The sequence below is a fragment of the Ceraceosorus guamensis genome, assembly GCF_003144195.1.
Source record: "Ceraceosorus guamensis strain MCA 4658 unplaced genomic scaffold IE81scaffold_3, whole genome shotgun sequence".
Taxonomy (NCBI): domain Eukaryota; kingdom Fungi; phylum Basidiomycota; class Exobasidiomycetes; order Ceraceosorales; family Ceraceosoraceae; genus Ceraceosorus; species Ceraceosorus guamensis.
This window is the reverse complement of record NW_020289998.1, coordinates 76,296-100,607: the sequence shown is the minus strand read 5'-3', so window position 1 is coordinate 100,607 and position 24,312 is coordinate 76,296. Positions and strand designations below refer to the sequence as shown.

The 24,312-nt window shown below is 56.6% G+C and overlaps 5 protein-coding genes across 5 annotated transcripts; 3 read left to right on the top strand and 2 right to left on the bottom strand.

Moving 5' to 3' along the window:
* The first annotated feature begins 3,627 nt into the window (after positions 1 to 3,627).
* On the top strand, positions 3,628 to 6,674 carry IE81DRAFT_296779 (acyl-CoA oxidase). The gene is made up of 3 exons (XM_025512145.1): positions 3,628 to 4,261; positions 4,451 to 4,583; positions 4,682 to 6,674. Exons 1-3 carry the CDS (start codon positions 3,948 to 3,950, stop codon positions 6,533 to 6,535), a joined length of 2,301 nt encoding a protein of 766 aa, XP_025372955.1. The 5' UTR covers positions 3,628 to 3,947; the 3' UTR covers positions 6,536 to 6,674.
* Positions 6,675 to 6,758: 84 nt separating this feature from the next.
* Positions 6,759 to 8,287, bottom strand: IE81DRAFT_285037 (histone acetyltransferase type B; the record flags this gene model as incomplete). Its single annotated transcript, XM_025511615.1, has 2 exons — positions 6,759 to 7,034; positions 7,148 to 8,287. The coding sequence occupies 2 exons, from the start codon at positions 8,285 to 8,287 to the stop codon at positions 6,759 to 6,761; spliced, it is 1,416 nt and encodes a 471-aa protein (XP_025372954.1).
* A 599-nt stretch (positions 8,288 to 8,886) lies between these two features.
* On the top strand, positions 8,887 to 10,344 carry IE81DRAFT_319625 (replication factor A protein 3). The gene is made up of 4 exons (XM_025512777.1): positions 8,887 to 9,225; positions 9,345 to 9,428; positions 9,543 to 9,714; positions 10,067 to 10,344. Exons 1-4 carry the CDS (start codon positions 9,217 to 9,219, stop codon positions 10,147 to 10,149), a joined length of 348 nt encoding a protein of 115 aa, XP_025372953.1. The 5' UTR covers positions 8,887 to 9,216; the 3' UTR covers positions 10,150 to 10,344.
* Positions 10,345 to 13,146: 2,802 nt separating this feature from the next.
* Positions 13,147 to 18,127, top strand: IE81DRAFT_363633 (Pkinase-domain-containing protein; the record flags this gene model as incomplete). The annotated part of the gene is made up of 3 exons (XM_025516791.1): positions 13,147 to 13,214; positions 13,356 to 14,292; positions 14,391 to 18,127. 3 exons carry the CDS (start codon positions 13,147 to 13,149, stop codon positions 17,805 to 17,807), a joined length of 4,422 nt encoding a protein of 1,473 aa, XP_025372952.1. The 3' UTR covers positions 17,808 to 18,127.
* Positions 18,121 to 23,838, bottom strand: IE81DRAFT_319623 (hypothetical protein). Its single transcript, XM_025512776.1, has 2 exons — positions 22,369 to 23,838; positions 18,121 to 22,294 (listed from the first exon to the last, which is right to left on the bottom strand). The coding sequence occupies exons 1-2, from the start codon at positions 23,581 to 23,583 to the stop codon at positions 18,458 to 18,460; spliced, it is 5,052 nt and encodes a 1,683-aa protein (XP_025372951.1). The 5' UTR covers positions 23,584 to 23,838; the 3' UTR covers positions 18,121 to 18,457.
* Between the last annotated feature and the right edge of the window lie 474 nt (positions 23,839 to 24,312).

Sequence of the window (24,312 nt, the reverse complement as noted above, 5' to 3'; positions counted from 1 at the left end):
TTTTGTTCGGATCTTCGGGCGTGAAAGATGTGCGAAGCCGATCAGTCTGACTGAAGCGGCCTTCAAGTCGACAGGAAAAGGAGCCGAGCGGAGATTCCCGCGCGTCGAGGAGAATGAAAGTCAGAGTGGATGAGGAGTTGACGATGTCAGGCGAGTGTCGGTCTCCATCGACCAAGTCGAGTGCACGATAGGCACTGGCCGAACACGATGTCCCGTAGCCAGCAAAGCGACGCGGATGGGATCATGTGTTCGTGAATTCGTGAATTGCCCTCCCGCGCACGCAAATCCGAAACGAGGCTAGGGCAGATCGATCTGGCTTGGAGTCATGAGTCTCGACGGACTGCACCGGTACCGGTACACCTACGCGTGACTCGCGCAGTGCTTTGATCCCGACACCTGTGTGACCCGCCTTGATCACAAATAATCATCACATGAATTGCATGGTCGCGGTGCTGATGGCCGTCGTAGTGCCCGTTTGCTGCTTGCTGCTGCCTTTGCCCATCAGCTGCATGCATGCATCGCCGCTGCCGTAGAGCCTCAGGAGCATGGCACTTGACCAGCGCGTCCCTCTCTCGATGTCCTTCCACTCGATGCAAGTCTTTTTGTTCTGCTTGCCGCCCGTGTGCTTGGACTGCGTCTACACCATCGTCATCGCTTTTTGGCCGTGCATGCGGACTAAGCACAATCATGCGGGTTGTGCATGAATCCTCCCTTGCCATGCAGCCCTCCATAATACAGTCAGAGTACATTTCATCAAACGCCGCGCAGCGCTTGTGGAACAGCGAACGGTCTGAAAAGTGACTCCCTATCGGGAAGTCTAGATTTAGCGTCTCTAAAGCTCGCGGGCCCGCCTGTTCTGAAGAGAGCTATAGCTGCCCTGCTGCTGTCTGGCCCGAGGCGGCAGCGGCTCACGTCGACTAACAGCATGCACACACAGCTATAGTGTATAGTGTACTTGATGCTGCAATCGCTGCAGCATCAGACAGCCAAGTCTTGCTCTCCTGTCTGCGCTCAAGAACTGACATCCAGCCCTTGCTCTTTCACATACAGATAGATGCGCGCCGCCAGCAAGCGCCATGCTCTTTTGCGACTCGTGAAGTCACGACAACCCGCCACACCGTCGCAGACCCTGCTGATGATTCATCTTTCTCAAATCACTGACACTGGTCAGAGCTGAGCCATGGACAGCAGCCATCACAAACAAACGGCTGCGCCTCACGAAACACGAGTCGACAGCTCAGCTACAACAGCTCGACCCTGATGCGAAGATGGGCTGTTTGCTTGTGCTCAGTCGGGGGCAGTATGCGCGTCCATTCAAGAAGCGCGACATTCTTGATTCCACCTCACAGCGTGTGGTCCGTCCAGCCTTCAGTTCGGAAATTTGGTCCAGTGAAACGCAGTCAGGTAGGTAGGTGGTCTTGGCTAGAATGGTCGAGGCGCATCCGTGATTGGCATTTGCATGTGTCGATATGTACCTCTGAGACATGCATCCCGAAGGGAAAAGTCAGGACGGAGCTTCTTGATCCTGCTCTGCACGTGACAGGAGAGCCGCTCATCAGAAATCTTGAAAGATCAGGAATCATGAATAATTTGAATCGAATGTCAGCATAACGACAGCGCTGATCTCACGCAAGGCGGTACGGTTCATATCTTTGTCAAAAGTCGTACGTACGACTTGTGGCTCAGGGCTCACTCCCAAGAGACTGGGTCTTCCAAGAGTAGCTTTGCTCCGCCTCGGTTGAGATCTGTGCCGCCTGATTGTCAAGCAAGCCAACGGAGACGCCACCTTCGACCACCGCGACGAGATCACAGATCCGTCTTACGCTGTTCAGCATCTTCCTATGCCTCAGACATGGCGCTACGGTATAGCCACGCGAATGCTCTTGAGCTTCTACATCGAACACGAAGCCGATCACCTCGCGCCTTCGCGCCTTCGCTCGCGCAACGCCCGCGGCCTCACAGATTTGCCCACAAGAGAATCACAGACTCAGAACGGTCGTTGCATATGACATTGTTCACGGCTCGACCTAAGTATACGTAGGTGGAGCAGGCCCGCAGCAATTGTGGTGGTGCAGATGGCTCTTGGGCATCCAGCTAGCGCAAAATGGTCCGATGTGGTGATGACACGAGCGCTGCCTCTCATGGCACTCTTCAAGGCATAGACCGCTCGTTTCATCCATTCAATGTCCACCCCTCGAAGCTTGCGATCTGGAAAATCATCAACTGACAATGGTGGCATTCGACCCACCGCAACGGTGACGAGCCCAAAACTGTCTGCTTAGCTTGACGCGGAACAGACGTCCACAGAGAGCCCATTCCACGTTGGATTTGCGAAGCAGCTCCGCGAGTCAGAATGGAGCTCATTGCCGTGGCATCCTGATCCATCTCTCGGCCGAACGATACTTGCGGTGTGCGAAGGAACATTCATCCTATTGCCACGTACCCATTGGGAGGGCGCGACCGTCAGAGAGAAGAGACGGACTGCTGAATGCAGCAGATACTGATAGGAGCTCGCTCAGGACTGGCAAAAGACTTTGCGCAACCGAGGGCCTGCACCGATTGCCTTTTCCTATCACTCATAGTGTGCAACGAGAAACCGTGCGATGATCTCACCATTCTGGATATCATCAAAAACACGAGCCGTCGATGAATGCGACCGGTCGCATTCACTCGACGATGCGCCCCAGCCTTCGGAAGAGTATCTCGGGGGCAGGTGATCTTGAGACCGGGAGCTGACTCGCCTGAAGATATAGCATTTCGAGCCTGTCAATGCGACATGAGCTCTCGAGTGTTTCAGCTATGTAGCTCGACACGAGCTCTCCGAGCGCCTCTAGCTCGCGCTTCATGCGTGCTTGCACGCGCGGTCCGAGATCGCGATCGATTTCCCTCTCCCCCCCCCCCCCCCCAGGCTGGTTCGAGTGCGAGTCGTCAGTGTCAATGTGAGGTACGAGTGTGGTCAAGATGCTGTTCACTGTGTACACGATGCGACAGGGCTGCCTATTGATGGATGCTGTGCATGCGCTTACGGGTACCTGCTTTGGCGCTTCTGCGAGCCGCTTCCTCGCTTGCTTTGGAGGCGGGCGACCCGTGCGGCCATCCATCCGTGCATCCGTGCATCCATGCATGCATCCCATCCAACCTTCCCCCGCGCCATGAAATTGGGGGGCTTGCTTGCTTGCTTGCCTGCTTGCTTGCAATGATGCCGATGGGACGCCTGCTGAGCCGCGAGTCAGCAGGACTGCGTGCTGCGTGCAGCAGCTTTAGATCCCCGGAATCGGAGAGCTCGGTGCCGCCCTGTCTGCTGGAGCCATGCACCTTTTTCAAAAAAAGTCCGTCTCCGTTCCCCGACCGCGGCACTCTGACTGCGTCAGCATTATATGATGATGCATGCACGGCGCGAATCATGGCGCCCGCGCGCCCCCTTTCCCCGCGCGCGCGGCTGTGGCTCGCTCAATAATCGCTTTCCGGCTAATGCTGGTCGCTTGATCCGGAACCGTCGACGTGCCTGTGGAGGCCACATCTCGCTACCTTGCTTCGCAAAGATGGGGGAAGCGGAATCGCAATGGCAATGGCAATGGCAATAATTCAGAGACATCAAGTTACGATCGAGTCTCGCGACGCTTTGAACGCGCTGACACTCATAAGTTATGAACATCTGATACCGGCTACAACATGAAGCGCTGCTCCGGAAAGTAAAACAGTGACACTGTTCGAGATCGTCGTCGAGGGTACATAAGAGCCCCTGATGCGTGGCTAGAGCGACGCTTTCGCCACCTCTCCACAACTTTGAGTCATCCCTTGCACTGACACTGGTTGATTCGCGCAATCACACTGCCCATCCCTCAGATCACACTGCACTGCACTGCACTGCACTGCACTCCACCCCACCCCACCCCACCGCTCCTCAGCTTCGCTCTCGTTCTCGCCTTCACAATCTTTTGCCCAAAATGACGACGTCGAACGCAGCGAGGCCGCACCCCACTTCGGCCCCCGCTGGCGCCTCCTCTGCCAGTTCGACATACCAACCTCTCGGCGAGTCGAAGACCGGTGGTCGCGTGCCGCGCGTGACGCTGCCCGTTCCCATCGGAAATGTGGCCTCTCAAACAGCTACGGATATGCAGGCTGCTAGAGGCAAGGCCGCCTTCGATCCTGCCAAGATCGAAAGCATCTTGAGGGATGGAAGGATCGACAACGATTCGCGCGTCAAGGTGGTGCAGACGCTGGATAAGGACGAGCTGTTTGGTGATTGGAAGAAGAGAATGTGAGTAAGGCAGGCCAGGCCAGGCCAGGCCCACGGTCCCCGCGTGCCCGATTTCATTTCTGAAAAGGGTGTGAAAAAGACGGCGCAAGGAAGAATCCTTGGCGAAACTCCCAGCTTGCTCACATCTTTTTTCTTGTTTTTTTTTTTTTTTTTGATAACAATGTCGCATCTTGACTGAACGTCTTGCAGGGCTCACATGAATCGCGAGCAAAAGATGACAATGTCTCACAAGGCCTGCCGACGCCTGCTAGAGATTGCTCAGAGGGACGAGTGGACTACGCACGAGATTGTCGATGCTGCCATCTCGCTCGACCTGCAGAGCGTGAGTAGAGCGCTTCAGGAACGCGAAGAAGGATTCGTGGACGCCCAAGCGCAGCCGCTGACACGGCCCTCCTCTCACACATCCTTCTTCCTGCGCAGCCAATCACGATTCATTGGGTGGCATTTGTGCCCGTCATCATGGGCCAGGGCAACGACGAGCAGGTAGCGCGCTGGGGTCAGAGAGCTATGGACCACAATATCCTCGGCTGCTACTTGCAGACCGAGCTGGGTCACGGTACCAATGTGGCTGGTCTCGAAACCCTTGCGACCTACGAGCCTAGCACCGACACTTTCGATCTGCACAGCCCCACCTTGACTTCTACCAAGTGGTGGGCCGGTGGATCTGGTCTGACGGCTACGCACGGTATCGTCCAAGCTCAACTCATCATCAACAACAAGCGATTCGGTCCTCACCTCTTCTTCGTCCCGCTCAGAAGCCTCAAGGACGGCAAATTGTTCAACGGTATTGCTGCGGGAGACATTGGTCCCAAGACCTACGACGCTTTCGGTGGACTGGACAATGGATGGGTGCGCTTCAACCACGTCAAGCTGCCCCGAGACAACATGCTGGCCAAGCACGCTCAGGTCAAAAAGGGCGGAGAGTACGTCAGACCTCCTTCCGACAAGCTGTCGTACGGTGGAATGATCTTTATCCGATCTCAAATGATCGACAGGACCGGATGGATGCTGTCCAGAGGCAACACCATCGCCATGAGGTACTCTCTCGTTCGACGTCAATTCCGCGACCCAGACTCCAAAGATGTCGCAGAGCCCGAGCGATCCGTCCTCTCCTACCCATCCCTGCATCGTCGTCTCATCCCGCTCTTGGCCAAGAGCTACGCGTACATCATTGCGGGAAGACGCATGAGGACCTTGTATGAAGACATGGCAGCTCAATTGGACTCTGGAGATACCTCTTTGCTCGCAGATGTGCACGTTGCCAGCTCCTCGCTCAAGGCGTACTGCACCAAGCAAGCTCTGGATGGGATCGAAGAGTGCAGACAGGCGCTCGGAGGACATGGTTTCTCCGCCTACGCAGGTTACACTTCCATCTTCCCCGACAATGCACCAACGGTCACTTACGAGGGGGACAATTACGTGCTGGCTCAGCAAGTAGGCAGAGCCATGCTCAAGACCGCCGGCGAGTTGGACAAGAACGCAGGCGCAAAGGTCTCCAACACCACTTCCTTCCTCGGTGCGCTCAAGAACAAGGACGCTGTCAAATTCTCGCCCCCCACTTCGCCTGCCGAGTGGCTCAAGCCCGAAGTGTACACGGCTGTGCTCGGTCTTCGGGCGGCTAGACGCGTGGCCGATCTGCGCGCAGACTTGTCCACAGGCCGACGATTTGTGGACCTTTCCTGGGAATGCGTCGAGGTGGCACGCTCTCACGCAGAAGTTGTGGTGAACGCTTGGTTCACCGAAGGTGTATCTGACGATTCCGAAGGGTTCGGATCGGATGCCACCTATTGGCTCAACAAGCTGGTGGTGCTTCACGCCTTGACCTGCGTGGCTAGAGACATTACCCCGCTCGTCCTGCCTGCTGCTCAAGGTAGGGGTTTGGCAGCCTACCAATCCGGATCTGCCATTCTGACTCCCGAAAGCGTCTTGCACCTCGAAACTGCCATTCGCGATCTGCACACGGAGCTGTTGCCGCAAGTCATCGCTCTGACCGACGCTTTCGGCTGGACCGACTGGGAACTTTCCAGCTCGTTGGGTCGAAAGGATGGAAGGGTGTACGAATCGTTGATGGCTGAAGCAGAGGGAAATCCCATCAACCACCCCGCTCCAAAAGACTCTAGCAATCCCGACAACTTGGGCCACTACCAGTACGGCAGCAGCTTGGTCGGCAAACACGTCGCTGCTAGTTGGAAGGCCGAGATCGAGCCTCTGCTTAGAACTCAGAACAAGCTGGCCGAAGAAGGTCCCATCAAGGGCGACGGCAGCAAGCTTTGATTGGCTTCTCCCCCCTCCCCACCTCCCTTCCCCCGGTTTCCCGAGGACTGCGCAAGCGATTTCAAGATGTGATGTCACATAGACTTTTTTTTTTCCGTGACCTACGCCAGACTTGCTGCAATACAATGTGAATTGGACCATCATGTGCAATGCTACGGTGTTGTTGTGCAAGTCCTTGACAGTGGTATTGCGTGAAGCTTGCTGTGGCCCGCAGCAGAGCGTTTCAACCCAACCGAGCCATCTTTCTAGCCGGTCCGTTCGCGCTGCCATTTGCAGCGGCAGCGATCTCCTTTGCAGCAGCCTCTCCAGCCAGCTCGGCTTCCCTGATATCCTTTTCATCCAGCGCATAATCATCGAGCAAGTCGTCGACCTCTACACCGGTCAAGCTGGAATACTCTTCGATGACTCCTTCGTACGTCTGATGAAGCTTGGCCACCCTCTCGCCCCGCGACATTTGTTGAAGGACGTCCTTGTTGAACTTGTACAAACGCGATTTGACCTGGAGGAGATCAGAATGCGAGAGGGAAAATGGAGGAGGCAAGGGGGGACGGGCAAAAAGTCAGGAGCTCGTGTTCGGAACAAAGACTTTTGCTTACGAGGCGTCAGTCTCACCTGCAGGCGATAATGTCGCATCTGTTCGTGATCTTCCTGATCCAGATTGAGCAGCTGGGCCATCTCCACAAGTCTGCTCCATTGTCTCGGAGCGATCTTCAGGGTGGATCTCATCTTTTCGCTCCAAATCTGATCCAAGGGAGGCACCAATCTTCCTTCCCTAGCTGCCCTTTTGGCGAATCCCTCGTCGCCATCGAACAACCTCCTCAAGTCAGCGCCGTCCCTGACTCGGTCGAAGGCTTCAGAAGGATCTTCTACAGTGAGCTCCATGACGCGAGGAGAGGCGATGACGTCGTCCAGTACCTTGTTGTAGAGGGCTTGACCATGACCTGCATGCTGATAGGGAGGCAAGATGATGAATTGGCTCAGTCGAACCCTGGAGGAATCGGGATAGCACCAGAAGTTGTACAGGCTGGTGTACCCCACAAAGTGCCAAGTGTAGCCCGTCGCAGACAAAGATGATGCTTGACGCTCGTATAGGGTGTAGAACTCCCATGCAGGCTCCTCCTCTTGGATGTAGGAAGCACCTTCGATGAAGAGCAAAGTGAAGATCTGCATACGCCTGTGCTGCTCTTTCCAACCTGGCGTGCTCCAATTGCTACGATAGATCTCGAACACCCTCTCGCTATTCCCCGCATCGCTGCTGCTGGAAGCGGCGCCTCCGGCTTGTAGAGCAGATGTGGAACCTCTGGCCGAGCCTCTGCCCTTGCCTTTGCCTTTGGAGGCCGTGCCAGACTGCAAAGCCCGAGTGTATGCAAGTACCTTTTCGCCCAAGGGTGTAAAAGCACCGCTGCTCTCCTCTCGCACTGCCCTCTCGAAGGAAGCCTCGTCCTCAAACAGCTGATCTGCTGGCAAGAATGCCTTGATCAGCGCTTCAGCATCATCCACCTTTGCAGTCGTCTTCTCGTTCTTTGCTTTGTAGGTGACGCGCAGCAGAGGCAATAGAGCTCCGCTAGAGAAGCAGAGACGAATGCCGAGATCGGTGTAGCCGTATATGCTCTCTGCCTCGCCATAGATTGGGTAAGTGAAATCGGGATGGAAGGATTTCCGATCTAATCCATTCGACTTTGAGTGGATGCTGACTAGACTTAGTTGCAGAGCTTCGTTGGCGGAACAGACCCATTTATCGGAGGAGGACATTGCGTTGGATGTTCTGGACGTGTACGATGATGATGATGATGATGATGAGGATCCACCGAAGCCGCCTGCTGAAAGCAAACGAGAGACCCAGGTGCTCATCAAGGGCCTCGCTGTAGTCAAGCGCAAGGAGGTGTGAATGGGGCCAGGAAACGCGGATTTTGTGTGTGTGTGGGTGTGTGTGTGTGTGGGTGGGTGGGTGTGGAAAGACCTGCTTCGCTTGTGCACTCGTGACTCGCAGACAGGGCTGATGCGTGGAGATGAAGAAGCCAATTACGAATGTTGAAGGATGGCTTCTTCTACTCGCGACTGGTGACCACATCACTTCGAGGTCCAGCTGCTGGTGATGTACAAGCTGGTATACCGATGCGTATACGCGTACAACACATGCACGCGCCTTCAGCCGCGGGCTCATTTACGCGTCGTGACTGAGGAATAAATGCTGTGCAGTACGCGTCATGCACCCACAAACAAGACGTGACTCAGTCACAAGTGAGGGATGCGATTCCGACGCGGCGGGTGCAGCAGCAGCAGCAGCAGGGACAGCAGCTATATATAGCGCTCGCACTTACAAGTGCGGTGGTGCGGCGTTACGCAGATCGAGCTGCTGATGATGCAGCAAGTGTGCTTTGGGAGCAACACTCGGGACTCGCACTCGCAGCAAAATTGGACTCATCACTGCCACTCAAATGCGCATTCGTAGCTGGCACTTCACCTCCTTTTCCTCATCCCATCGCTCTTTCGCAACCATCACAAGTTTGCTTGGACAGCCATCGTGCCCTCCTCGCGCGCACCTTCGTACACAAAGCATCCGCAGGCTCACAACATCCAGGAAGCGCTGCAGCGCGCAGTTTCAAATCTAGTGAATCTTCTTGCTCTTTATCAACAGGCTAGGGCGCATTCACCTCCGCCATCTCACTGCCGATACAAACATGAGTCAAGTGAGTATTTCCAACGCGAACAAAGACAAAAGGTGTCAAGCGCAAGTTTGGAGGAGAACCCTCCTGCGTGCTGGTTCGCTAACCAGCATTCATCCGCTCCTGTCCTCTCGCACGAGCAGTTACCAACCACGCCGCTCATCAGCTCGTCCGGAATGCCATCACACGCCGGTCAAACAGTGCGGGTCATTGGCAAAATCACAAGTGTGAGTCGATCTTTTCCATCGCGTCGACGTGTTTGATCCTTTGCATCTCATCTCGCTCCAACTGACTGCTATCCTCGCTCCTCACACTTCTTGGCCTCTTGCCCAACGAATCAGATCGCGGGATCGCAAGTGCACATTCAGACTTCGGATCAGGGTTTGGTCGAGGTGGTGCTGAATAGGGAGACTGAGCTGCACCCCGAGGGCTACGTCGAGGTGGTGGGCAAAGTCAGCGAGGATGGTAGCACTTTGAGAGAATTTAGCTGCGTTCACTTTGGTCATGATATTGGTGAGTGGGTGTGATGGGATGAGTGAATCGATCTGCTCCCGTGTTGGACCAGGCTGGGCCTTGCGTCGTCGACAGCGCCTGGTGATGCGCGCGCATCAGCGGAAAGCAGCTCGCATTCGCGCTCGTCCTCCTGCATGTCGAGCTCTAGAGCATTAGAAGATGTCCGCGCAAGTCGCAAGACCCACAGTCCACCGCATGCCACTCAAGTCGTGCTGCTCGGCCAATGCGAGCGACGTGCCGAGAAACTTGCCAAACTCTATCATGGGGATAGATTGCCAGACAGGCCAGCTAATGATCGCTGACGACTTTGGGCTCATACTCTTCCCCTCTTGCTGTTTTCGCGCACCCACAGACATGAAATTGGTCGACGAAGTCGTCTCCTTGTCACCCAACTTTCCTCGACTCTTCACGGACGAATCAGCCATGCAACATTAGTCGCATGGTCGGAGCTACATCAGTGCGCTCGTGTTGCAACCAATTTACACGTGGTCCGCACATTGTCCTGAGAAAGCTGGCCTGGATAGATGGACTGATCGTAGTTGTGCAGCTGCACCACATTGACTAGACACAGTAAGCCACGCACGCCTCTAAAAGCGCTTTTGAGAATCATGGCATTTGTTGCCTGCCACGCCTTGAGCAAATTGCTGAGCTGAGTGAGCGAAGCTGCGAGATGGCGCGTGAGGGAGCCATGCAAGGGTTAAATTGGCATGGAGTGGCATACGACGACCAAGCGAGGATGCCGAGGAGCAGCGCATGATCGTTGAATGCCCGACTACGAGCTGTGATAGCGTTTAACAGACGGTGAGTCGCTGCAAAAATGCCGTTGGTAACGTGCTACCTGTATCGATACGAGCGAGTGCTGTTGCGTATAGTCGCTCAGGGACTGGTCGGGTACGAGAGTTGAGAGGTGGAGCAGTTTTGGAAAGCGTACGCGCATCTTGTTGTTCGTTTTTCGTCGTTCAATTGTCGTCTTGCTGATCGGCATGCAGCGATGCGGAAGGCGGCAGCGGGTGCTAATAGTCACGTGTGAGTAGTCACGAGTATTCGAGTAGTGCGAGCGGGGGGGGAAAAGCAAGCCACAAAAGCGGCTGCAATTGCGCTAGCTCCCGCTGCATTCGCGATTTGTCTTGCTTGCTTCTCCCCAAACAGTCGCTCGCTCTTACGAGCAGCGGAAAGGGAACTTTGCCGCCCTGATCGTCTCTCTTTCTGTGTATGCAGCGCTTCTCTTGACGTTGCCGGAACGTATGTACGCGGAAAGGCTGATGAACTGATGCGTGCGAGTTTCCTGGTGGTGATTCACGATTCACGATTCACGAGTTGCCGATCACAGTGTCGATGGACGCATTGGATGCGATCCATTTGTCGCATCGATAGCTGCATGTTCATTATGATTCTTGATTGACGATGCCACATTTCTGGTGCGCTCTGCTGCGTGCTGTCATCAGAGGAGCGTCGAGCTTCGCCGCTCCGGCACGCAAAACCACCCTCGTCGAAGGTAGAAGACGACGATCTTTCGACGATCGATGGACCTGCGTAATATACAAACGGGGCGCAGTCGGTCTATCTGTCTCTCACATCTTGTCTTGCGTTCGAGACGTACCGGTAGCGGTAGCGATCAAGGGTAAGGCGCCTTGAGTCGGCCCTACTCGGTCGCGAGTCGAAAGACCATACAAATGCACACACTCTTGACTTAGACACGCATGGGCACAGCGGTGTCAAGACCGCTTTTGAATCGTCCGTCTCTCACACAGGAATCACGCAAGCAGCTATAGGTTGGTTGCTCACATGCCTGCCCGCATCTATCCGTACCGGTACCCTGTAGCGACAATTCTTGATTCACGATTCAAAAAGATGCTTCAATTAGCATTCGCTTAATTCCTCGACATGTGAACCGCCCGAACAAATGTTCCCGCCCGCCGCCGCCAATTATCGTGAATGTTCAAGGTGCGACAGACCTGAGACCGCTGCTCCAATTCGAAGCACAATCGCGAATATATTCACAAATGCCGGTGATCTGCACGCGCGCAGCGAGAGGGTGGGGCATGCAGCTGCTGCATGCTGATGCAGTGCTGTAAGTGGCCAGCCAGATTGCGCGGCCGCGGTATGCACGCCAGACAGCGCGGCGATCGCACAGGCACACGCAGCACGGGGCGTGCATGCAGTGATGGTCAGTAGTATGGCGGCGGGGCCCTCAAGCATGAACAGTCATGCAATGAGCTCATCTGCGCGATTGGACAGCGCGCAGGCGGTGAAGCAGTCAAACCTTGTTCGATTGCATGGGGCGGTGCATGTGAGGGTGGGTGCGCAGGAAGCTCTCGACTCCGTGCAGCGACGCATAGACACAGGGCTGGCGCCCTCATCACGCCTAAAGCTGAATGGCTGGTCGCATGCGTGCATAGCGTGTGCGTGTGCGACCTCTTTTCGTTCGCTTTAGGGAGTGGGGAAAAGCCATGCAGCAGCGACGATAGGCCACGACGAGCGCGCTATGCGCGACGGTCCAGCCGTCACCCGAATTCATGTCTGCATGTCATCAGTCTGAGTGGTGTACTGTAGCAACCAGCAGCAGCAGCCATCCGGCAGCAATCACGCAGCCACTTTTGGCTCGTGACTCTCCGCTTTGGATGCCTTGCACACGGGCCCTCTGCCTCTGCCTCCGTGACCTGTCCTGCCTGCCTGCCTGCCTGCCTCCCTCTCTCCTTCTATTTGGCATTGGCTCGCGCTTTGTAGTGTGCATCTCGACTCCGACAGCGACAGTCTGTGTGACAGACAGACAGACGTGACCCATCGCTTCTGACCATCTCCAACCCCACTTGCCCCATCCTCGCTCACCTGCTGGCCCTCTTCACAAGTCAGTGCTCACACACATCATCCCCCACACCACCCAGCAGTGCGGTGCGGTGTCATTCCACGCGCACTAGATCGTCGACCAGGACTCGCTTCTTGCGCCCTCACGCTCGCTTGCGTATCTTTTGGTCTGTCTTGCACGCCTTCCGCCCTCCTCATCGCGTCCCCACTCGCCTTTCGGGCTTTCATACACCTAATCGTGGAACAAGCGAGCGGAACCAAGTGGTCGTCGGAATCCGACCCACAAGTCAACGCTTCTCTGGCGAATATCCTCAAGCTCAACAGTACTGGTCTCCGTGCGTGTACTGTCGCCTTTGCGTGTTCTGTCGCTCATTGCCAACGCAAGTCACAGAGTGGGCAGCTTCTCATTCGATTGGCCGACCCCATCACTAATCTCGGCTGCTGAGTAGTCCGCCCTGCTTGGCCTCAATCACCACGAAGCGCCCAGCAAGCATCTCTCTCCCCTGCGGCTTCCCGTTCAATCAGGACAAGCGCTCCGTGAACGTATCGGGATCTTGAAGGCGACGTGTCTTGATCTGTAAGTGCTTCGTTCACCGCTTGGGCACGAGGGTTCTCGCTGGCCCCACAATGACGGAAGCCGGCATAAGCCAGGAGCAGGCACGCCATACAGCCGGGACCGCCAGAGCGAGGGGTGCGTGCGTCGGTGCTTGCATCGAGCTCCGTGGTGGGCGCGCGAACAAAGCCCTGTCGCTCTCGCTCTCCGCTGGCCCTGCCGCGCCGACGGCCCCGCAGCAAATTCCTCGCTCACGCGATCTTATGGTTGACTCCTTTCACAGTTCCACCAACGCCCCAGCTTGCATCTCCGACTTTGTACCAAATACATTGACGATGTCCACGGCAACCGCTCACCCATCGCCACCGGCGTCCCCGCAACGCTCAGGTACTGGCAGTGGCGCGCAGTCCGCATCCTGGGAGCGCGAGACTCGACAAGGGCAATCCAACGGCGCTTACGCGACCAGCGGGAGAGAATTATCACCAGGCTACCCTTCCCCTCCCATCTCACCCCAACACCAAGCTCAGGCGGGAGCAGTCAAGGGCGCGATGGGCGCTCCTGCTGTGCCCAGCGGCAGAGCGGGTGCTGCAGATGTATCGGGATATGCCAGCATCGGCGGCGCCAGTCACGCCATGCAGCAGCAATCTCACCCGCCTAGCAGAGCTGCTACGGGCGGGCAGTCGCACGCGCACAGACCAGTGTCGGCAATGCCAGTGTCTGCCAGAAGCAACGCTTCTTCCACTACTGGCGTTGTCGGCAACGATGCTGCTGCAGTGATGGCTTCGATGAATGCGGGGCAGAGCAATTACAATGACAGGCGTGCGACAGCTCAGCCCACCATGACCTCTTCTCAGACTGCAGGCCCAGGGAGCGGCTTTAGCGTTCCACCCCTGCCGTCCTCTGCGACGGGGCTTGACTCGACCACGTCTCAAGCCATCAGCAGCGGTATCCCCGTGACGTCTCCAGCTGCGCTGTCATATTTTGCTGCGCATCCTCGTAGACAGCAAGTACACTTCGGAGCTTACCTCCTCCTCCAGACTCTGGGAGAGGGCGAATTTGGCAAGGTCAAGTTGGGCGTGCACAAAGAGTGGGGAGAGGAGGTGGCGGTCAAATTGATCAAGCGGGACAAGATTGGCTCACCTGATGGTCAGCTCAACATCAATGGCCCCAAGGATCCGGCAAAGATGTCCAAGGTGGAGCGTGAGATTCAGGTGCTCAAGGTGAGTAACCTTGGAAATGAACGCGCCGGGTTGCGTCTCACAGAAGCGAAGCAGCTAGCTGACGCACGTTGTTCGACTTTTACCTTTTCGTGCCGCAGGACGTGAGACATCCAAATATTGTACGTCTGTACGAAGTCATTGAATCTGACAGATACATTGGCATCGTGCTGGAGTATGCCAGCGGGGGAGAGCTGTTTGATCACATTTTGGCCCACAAGTATCTCAAGGAGCGCGACGCTTGCCGGCTCTTCGCGCAGCTCATCTCGGGCGTGTCCTACTTGCACAAGAAGAAGATTGTGCACCGCGATTTGAAGCTGGAAAATCTGCTACTGGACCGCAATCGCAACGTGATCATCACCGACTTTGGATTCGCGAACAACTTCGAAGACAGGAGGGATGACCTCATGGCCACGTCTTGCGGCAGTCCCTGCTACGCAGCACCCGAGCTCGTGGTTCAAGACGGTCTGTACGCAGGCTCTGCCGTCGACGTGTGGTCTTGCGGAGTCATTTTATACGCCATGCTCGCAGGCTACCTGCCTTTTGACGACGATCCGAACAACCCGGACGGTGACAACATCAATCTGCTCTATAAGTACATCATGGCCACTCCCTTGTCCTTCCCAGAGTATATTAGCGCCGAACCGCGCGATCTCTTGTCCAAGATGCTCGTACCCGACCCAAGGCGTCGTGCGGACCTGCAAGGCGTCATGGCGCACAGCTGGCTGGCGCCTTATCGCGACCTTTTCAGATTCAGCGTCGACGAGCTGGAACGTGCAGCAGTGGAGCAGCAGACGAAGAAGCGCCAAGTCTACAGACAACAGATGCAGGTCCAGCAACAGCTTCAGGACCAACAGCGCTCCGGTCGCGGACCGGCATCCCGCGCGGGCGGTAGCTCCGGCAAAGCTGCCCCCGATCCACGCCAATCACGCCATCAGAGTGCGATGCCAACAACCACAGCGAGCCGCACCGAGTCTGCGTTGTACGACAATTCTGGCGCGCACGCTTCTCGTTCGCGGCCCACAACTGGTATGCCTTCGCAACCCGCAGATTTGCCAGCAGTGTCTGCTCCTCCAACACCTGCCTACAGCACGCCACAAGCTCTTGCGCAGCTCGGTCCAGAGGAGCTGAACCGCATGCCCAATGAGCCGCGCAAACGCGAAGCGCCTCCCGAGTCGAGTGGGCACCAAAAGACACCCTCTTCTCAGAAGCCGCAGCGGCACACGATTCAGCTGGAGTACGATGGAGACAATCGTAGAGCAGCACAGCGCAACGACTCTGCGCAAAACGCGCCACCCGTCCCTCGCGTCGACAAGAAGGGCAGCGCGCCTCGTATTGGTGTGGACGGCGCCTCGGCTCCCGTCACCTCTCAAGAAGCTGCTGTCATCCCTGCAGTGCCGGCTCTGGTACCTGCAGCGGAGAGACAGGCGTCGATGAGCAAGGGCTCCACCCACACCTCTCCAGCTCGCGATGTTTCTGGAGCTCAGAACGGAGCGTCTTCTGCTACACCCGAGGATCATTCCATCTTGCCAACGACCAACACATCTGAGTTTAGCGTCCCTGCTCCCTCTCCACGCAAATCAGCTGGTGGCCGCCCATCGACAAACTCCGGACGTGTTCCTTCGAATCCGCTGCCCGCAGGCAACCCACCCTCTACGAATGCGGGCAGTAGAATTGTTTCCGGCGGCGCTCAGCCGGAAAAGACCGACGCGGACAGCTTGGCGAAGATCCAAGTTTCGCCTGAACGACGCAGCTCGCGTCATCGCAAAGGCATGTCTACGGACAAATTCTCGTTTGCCCGCTTGCTTGGCTCGAATGTCGCGGCTGAGGCCAATCCTGCAGCTGAAACGTCTGAAAAGGCACCTGTCGACTCCAACGACTCCAATGGAGCTACGCCAGTCACGCCTACTCGCGACTCTGCAGCTGATCGCAAGGGCAGCTCTTCGAGCGGACGCCGCAAGGCAATGAGTTTGGTCGTTGGTCGACTCGGCGATCAATCCTCACCAGCTACTCGGGATCGCGAAAAGGCGCAACAAGCTGCTAAGGTTGCAAAGGAAGAGCGCAGACTGACGGGTCGCGCGCGCAAGGAGAACGCATCGCAGCTCGACACGCCCAAACGCGCCGGACCCGCTTCTTCGACGGCTTCTCAACAAGCTTCGCCAGCGACTAATGCATCAATTCGGTCTGCTCGCACCCCCTCGAAGCAGCCTGCTGGCAGATCCGCCAATGGATCGAACCGAGCACAGGGCGCCCTCTTCGACGAAAGCGTCAACGAAAGCTCTTCCACCGTCGGACCATCCAGCAGCGCGGCCAAAAAGGTCATGGACTGGTTCCGAAAGAAGAGCTTATCTCGGGGAACTTTCAACGAGCAGCCTCCGTTCGGTCCCTTTGACCGCGACCCTTCGGCCAGCGAGGTATCGATCGAAGCTTCCCTTGGTCGGAAACAGGCCAGTGGTTCTCAAGCGACAGAGGCGCCTCGCGTGGTCGTCACTGGCGCGACCGGCGCCAACTTTGCAGCGGGCGCTTCGGCTCAACCCATGGAATCTGTTCCCTCTTCGCGCTCCACATCGGGCACTCACAGCCAGGCAAGCCACGCGACGGAGAACACCACGCTCACTTCGCTTTCTGCCTCGTCCAACGCGGCTCCAGGCGTCAAGTCCAGCGGAGCGTCCACTGTTCAAGCTGGCAGACCAGGCGCAACGGACTCTCCCAATGCCCCTACCCCTCGCGCTTCTTCGAGAGGAGGAGCTTTGTCGCCCGCTTCGCCCCAAGATGGCGGATTCGCTGTTCCCGCAGCTCCGATCACACCGAGATCTCGGGCAGCGCAAGAAGTCAGTCTGCGCTTCCACCAAGGAGCGGTGGATCAGTCGGCTCTCACTTCCAGACCTCCGCTAGAAGTTTTTGCAGAGGTGCAAAAAGTGCTGCAAGGTATGGGCATCGAAGTGAACAAGGAGCGCGACGAGGATTACAAGCTCGAATGCGTACGACGCAAAAAGCCAAAGACGTTGATCGGAGCTGCGCAAAATCTGGGATTGGGCTTACGCTCTTCCGTCTTCCCGCCTACGCAAGCGGATTACGAGAGGTCCGCACGTCCGCCCTTGTCGCCTAGCGGCAGCATTGCTGGTCAGTCGCCGGCCAGTGGGCCTGCAGGAAGCATTCGAAGCTTCCTGCGCCGAGGCAGCCAGCAGCAGAGCGTGACACTTGCCAGTGTGGCCAACGGCGAAGGATCCACTTCCAGCGATGCTGCAGGTGCTAGCACAGCTGGGCCACCGCAGCCGCTATACGGAGAGGCGTCGGTGGATGGAGGGCAAGAAGTTCGCTTCTCAGTAGAGGTGACGCAGATCAAGAATTTGGCGGGACTGTACAGCCTGGACATCAGGCGGATGAAGGGAAATCTTTGGGCTTACAAGTTCCTTTACCATGCGCTCTTGGAACGGTGCGAGTTGGGAGGAGGAAGCGCGGCTCAGTCCCCCCGCACTTTTGCTGCGGGTGATGCTATTTCCGGCGTGCCTGCTTGAAGCGGAATCTGAGCGTTTCGCAGGAGCTCGTTTGTTCGCCTTTCTTTGACAAAGCACCATTTCTGTCCGCATGTATCACTTCTCACTCATCCCCTGCTCGCCCTCATACGCAACATTGACAATGGTCAGAGCCAAGGCAGATCCGTCACAACGTCTTGCATCTCTCCCTTCCGCGAAGCACATCTTCTCTTAAACGATCCTCCTTCAAGTTGATCTCCTTGGCGCACGCGACACTTTGCTACGTTTTTTCCAATCCCATTCACACCCCATGCCGCGACATTTTGCTGCGCTCGCTTTCTCAATTCAAACCTTTGCACGCGCATATGAATTTTGTGACCCTCGTCTATGAAGGACAGCTCGTTCTAGGTTCGTCGCGAGCAAAACACTCGCTATCTCTTCCTTTCTTGTTGCATGGACCCGTGGGTACAGTGCATCGTCTGCGCTTGTTGCGCGTCGTGCATCGCAGTAGGGGAGATACATGGTCGTGCTTGGGTCGAGCGGAGCGCACTTGGCGTGAGCGCCTACAAGTTGATCAGATGGAGCGAAAGACTGAGCCAAGCTTTGGGGGGGTAGGATCGCAAAGAGGTGCGTGCGACAAGAGTCGCTGCGTGTGCCTCTCTCCGCTGATGCTGGAAGACACAACGGCCGAATCAGGACTTGCCCTTGAGTTCGTCTCGTAGAGCAATGAGCCTCTCCCACTCTGGCTCATCTTCAAATGCGCTCTTTGTCCGGCCCATGAAGGATCTGACCAGACTCCTTGCTGTAAAGGCCCAATTGGGCATGGCCACTCGCTGCTGCTGCTGCTGTTGTTGTTGATGATGATGCTGCTCTTCCTGCTCCTCTGACACTTGCGTGTCAGCAGCTGCAGAGAGCGATGCCCGAATCGTCGGATTGAAAGCGGGTCTAGGTGCATAATTTTCCAGCAGCTCTACCAGCTCTTCCAACTGCTCGACAGCTCGCACAAACGTCTGCTTGTCCGTTTGCACAGCACTATTATCCGACGCGCCGGGTCCTTCTTGTCCGGTCGTCCAAGCGCTCAAATGCGCTTCCAATGCCGATTTGTACTCTCCTTGCCACAACAATAAGCGGGCGTACGTCTGCCACAAAGCTGGCCACGGTGTGATCCTATCTAGAATGGCATTTTTGAAAAGGTCCGAGACGGCAGGAAATAGGCCGGGACCTTCGTTGGGGCTGCGCACGTACTCTTCGGAATCGGTAGATTGCGCACCTGCCGGTGCGCGAGTCACCGCATCGACGAGCCGCTGCAAAACCTTCATATCGATGACTTGCAGCATCGCCGATTTCCCACCTGCATCCCGCGAAGAGGTTCGAAGCTCAATGACGCGGGTCAAGGCTCTAGCCGCTTCGGATAGGTATCCAGCATCCAAAGAGACCATCATGTAATTATCCCACACTCGCCAATTGTCTCTACTGAAGCGCACCGCCTTTGCTAGCGCGCGATGGGCGAGCAATCGGAGCTCGTAAGGTGTCGTACCTCGTGCTCGACTCTGTCCAACCATCATCATCTGCTCCTGATCCTCGTCGACATCAGACACTTCCACGCCCGAGTCTCCGCGCGACGAAAGACCATCCGTGAGGGTTTGGCTGCCATCGCTTTCCGCCTCGCTGGTACTGATCGTGGCTCGGTCCACTACAGCAACGCTATCGGGCGCATGATCGTGCGCGCTAGCCAATCTAGCCGCATCCTCGTCCGATCCCATGCGCAAGTAACAGCTAGCCAGATTGTTCCAGCTCTCTGCATCCTCTTCGTCCAAAGCTACCGCCCTTCTAAACGCAGCCGCCGCATCCGCAAACTTCTCCAGCCTCATCTGTGCACAACCCAGCATGAACCAGCTCCTAGTGAAGAGAGGGGCGATGCTGAGCGCTCGTTTGAGCCACGTGCTAGCTGATGCGTGTTGGCCCAGTGCGAAGAACAAGCCGCCCAAGCTCCGAGCTGCTCGTGCAGAAGAAGCTTGCGAAACGTCCCACGCGCGCACATAATGCGTTTGAGCTTGCTCCGCTTGCAAATCTCCCAATAGGCACCACAACTTGGCCATTCTGGCATTGTTGATTTTGCGTCTGGCGAGCTCGGATGTAGCTGCGTGCGTCTCCGTCTTTCTCTTCGCCTTGCGCTCAGAGATAAAGTGATCCGCTTCCACTTTTCGACCCTGTATCAGATCATGCAGCACCTCTATACCTTCTTGCTGTCTTCCCAGCGCTCCAAGACAAGCCACCACCTCTTCCCACAACTCGATCTTCTGAAAGATTTCCAAAGCGCTCCTGATCACACCTAGAGCTGCGTACAGTCTTGCAAGTTCCGCGCGCATCTCCCACGCCGATGGCAAGTCGAGCGAATGGAAGAGGAGCAAGCGTTCGGTCGTCGAGCTATCTGCGCTGGGCATCTGATCCACCAACGCCTGAAGCTGCAGCACTCCTCTTTCAGCCGTGCGCGTTCGATGAGCTTCCAGACGGCTTCGGAGCAGAAGCGCCATGGTGTGCACGCTCCAATTGCGCGCGTGAGAAAGGGTGCGCGCTACAAAGGCAGAGATTTGCGAAGCGACGAGACCGTGGGAGGGTGAAGAGTTGCGAAGGTCGAGGGAGAAAGCTAGCAGAATGCAAGCATCTAGGGGGGAGAGCGGTGAAGGGTCGTTGGGATCTTGCGTATCCAGCATTGAAGATGCTTCAGCCGCCGAATCTTGTCCAGCAGCTAGTGCGGAAGAGGTGAACTTGGTGCGCTCCATGAATGTATCGTCATTGTGCAGCAGACTGGCCGGCATATCCTTCGGTTGGCTCTCGTCCACGGAAGACTTCCAGCCGCTTTCGGGCGCTCCATCACGTTGTTCGCTTGGCTTCTCCTTCGTGACGATCTCATCCTTTGATGTTCCTTCCCCGCTCACGCCTTCATCTTCTCGTCCTTTGGCGCTCTCAGCAAGCAGCACGAGTTGCGTCCTATCTTCTTTTTGGTAGAATGTTCGCTTACCCAGCGCTCCGGTGATTTCGTAGCGCAAGCCACTGGCTGCGGCAGCCTCGACAAAGAGCTCCTTTGCCAATCTATCGTTCCCCGCTCGTTGAAGTGCTAGTCCATGTTCGAGTATGAGCCTAGCGTGCAGACCTGCCCACTTGCCGTCCTCTCGTGCTCTTCTGGCCAACAAGTCTCTAAGGGGCTTCAGATCTCGCAGTAGAGCAGGTTCAAGCGGCAAAGGCGCGTCCAGAGAGCGCACGTGTATCGAAGCTGCTCTCAAACGCCACCAAGCTTGACTTTGAGGTCCCTTGGCAGCGTCGATGAGCAGAAGCGCAATCACCAACCAAGCGGGCTGTCTAGCCAAGTGATAAGCCGGCTCGCCAGATCTCGTCAGCGCCTCTAGCGCCGCATCGTGCAGTTGTCCTTCCATGTCGCCAGGATCGCCATCGCCATCGCTATCACTACCGCTCGGAATGTCGACTTGACGGGGGGGAAAAGCGTTCGGAGCAGCACTTCGCAAAACTCCAAGTGGTCTCAGATCCTCTTCGCCCCGGTCCAATTCAGGTCCGGTCCAGTTCAGCCTGACGTAAATGTGCAGCGCAGCCACGCCTGCAGCCAGAATGACCAAAGGGTCCGTGTTGCGGCCCAGCTCGACAGGTGTGCTGGGCAAAGAGAGGGCGAAACTTTGTCTAGAAGTGATTCCTCGACCGACTTGTTCGCCGAGGAGTTTTAGCACGCCCAATACGCTCTTGTCGTTCAAGATTGCAGCGTATGTACCCTTGATGACTTCTTCGATGTAGCTTGTGGTCTGGTCGTCTTGCGTAGGGGTAGCCGACGAGGTCCATGTTCGACCAGCGATCAGACCCCACTCTGAGCCTCGGAGATCTTGACGTTCAGGAGTGCGCACAGCGTTATTCTCCTCTACCACATCTGCAGCGCCGGCTTTCCACTTGGCAAAATTCTCGACAATTTCGCGATCGAGCGCTTGGTAATGGGGCAGCTTGCCGAAAGGTTTGGGATCAAGGTCGATGAGCTTAATCGCTCCCTGCACTATTTGCGTATCTTGCGACTCTAGGCGGAGCATGAGGCTGCAATCCTTGAACGAGGCGCTGAGCAGGTAAGCCAGCACAGCTTCCCTTAGCGACAAGCGACTGTTGATGCGCTCATCATGGCCGATTTTCTGGACCAGCGCAGCGTACTCTTGCAGAGTGGGCGCGCTGACCAGATCGCCTTGTCTCGCAGCCGCAGCAACAGCATCATGCGATGCGGATGGAAGTACACCAAGCACATCGTTTCCCGTCTCAGCCTTCCACCTCTGAGCTAATCCTTGAACATCGTGAGCATCCAGATTTGTTTGAAGGTGCACCAAACGCTTCAGCGGGGCGCACAGATGGTCAGCGGTGCCGGTATGGGGAAGAAGCAGCTGCACGAGCGCAGAGTCGAGCGCTGATGCATCTTTGAGATCGGCAAGGGGTGTGCCGCTGAACGCAGAGACCGCACTTGTGAGACGGGCCACGTCTGCAGGCTGCATTGCAAGCCGGCCGAATGTCAGATGGGGGAGCTGCACGTGGGCAAACCTTGCATCCTCATTACACTCACGCTGTTCACATCCACCTCTCCATCATCGCCCACAAAGAATTTCAAATTGTTGCTCTTTTTGCTCTTCTTGCGCGATGCAGATGTGCTGGACATCTCGTGTGCCCCACCCTCCACTTCCACCCAACCATGTCTCCACTCCCAAACGAGTCTTCTCAGCGCTTCTTGGCGTTGGTGCGCATCGTCCGAGTAGAGCAAGAGGGGGTCGTACATGTTGTTCATCAGAGGCTCTGCATCGTGATGCGATAATGATGGTGATGCTGTTGTCGTCGTCGTCGTCGTCGTGTGCTGCTTTCTCTGCTTCAAGATGCGATGCATGATGTACCTCGAATGTCGGCCCTTCAGCTCTGCGCTCTTTGCGCTCTCTGGGTGACTGCTGAGCGCGGCCAAAGCAAGAGGCAAAGGCAGAGCGCCCCACTTGGGTTTGATCTCGACGGCCAATGAAGCGGGCGCGCGTGCTTGTGCTTGCGGGTGTGCACCAGCACCAGCACCAGCACCATCAAGGCGCTCAGCATCGTCATCGCTCCAACTGAGATCTTGCACGGCCCACACTCGGTTGGCTGATTCGTCGATGCCCGAAACTCTTCTTCGAGAGGCCGGTCGAGACAATTCGATGCGCGCTGCCACTTGAGCCAAGAAGGAAGAGACCGTCCCTTGTTGGTGGCCTGGCAATTGGATCTCGAGCATCGCAGGCAGCAGCGAATGTGCTGAGCATTCACGTTGCGCCAAAGAAGAGGATGCGCTTGCCCCTGCCCCTGCCCCTGCGCCTAGCCCTAGCCCTACCCCTGGATGCAGCAAAGGAGCGACGACTTGCTCTCTCCAGCCAAACGCATCGATCTCCTCCTCTTCTTGCTGCTCCTGCACCTGCTCCTGCTGCACCTTCGTCGCAGCCTCACCCCCACGCTGCACGCTTCCCCTCTCGCGCTTCACAACACGCAGCGCCAACGCTTCTCTGCCACCTGTTCGAACAAAGGGCCATCCTTCTCCCTTTTTGCTCTCTCCACAATACCTGAGCAACAGATTCTTGCCCCCTTCGGCCAGATAACTCCATTCCCTCGCATCCAAATCTTGCGCGCGTATGCTGCCGGGTGCAGGTGGCCACACTTGCGATTCGCAGTCGGACCGAAGACGCGCGCTGGCTCGCGCACCTGACATGGCGGTGGATACGCTGGATTTGAAGGGCGTCTGATGAGATGGGGCGAACGGTGTGGGCGGCATCTTGGGCTGCGCTGGGCTGGCTTGGGGTGGTTGTAAACTTGGCAAAGCTGGGAAGAGAAATGCAACGCCATTCAGAACCAATCAGCACATCTGAATGGGTGTTAGTGAGAGCCACAGTATGGGGTTGGGCGTGAGTGTGAGTGTGAGTGTGAGTGTGAGTGTGAGTGTGAGTGTGAATGCGAGCGAGGCTAGTCACGAGTCTTGAGTCAAGATTGCAAGAACTTCCAACTTTCATCAACAAATACGCGACTCTTGCATGCCAGTCGATCGAGAAGCTGTCGTGCACGCAGTCAGAGATTGAATTGAATCAAATCGTGAATTGCACAAAATTCAAGGCGCGCGCGTACAGATGCCGAGACGCCTGCACACGTGACCGAAACAGTCAAGAGCGCGTGGGACGTGCGCACATACATACGATCGCGGTCACCAGCAGCAGCGGCAGAATCACCACTCGTGACTTGATTCATGTGAGTAGCACCGCCAGAGGCGCGCGCAGCACCACACAGCAACCACCTCTCGTACCCGCATCCAGCGCTACAGCTGCTCACACCACATCACACCCATCTCCACCATCAAAGCCCATCCGTGAATAGCCTGCCTTGCAATCTCAGTACAGTGTTCACATTCTCGAGCATCTTGGCACTCGGCACTCAAGGCACCACCCACGAGAGTCTGGCTCGACCTTCTCCTGGACAAACTTCCGAGCAGAACCCCCCAATCTGCCGCCCG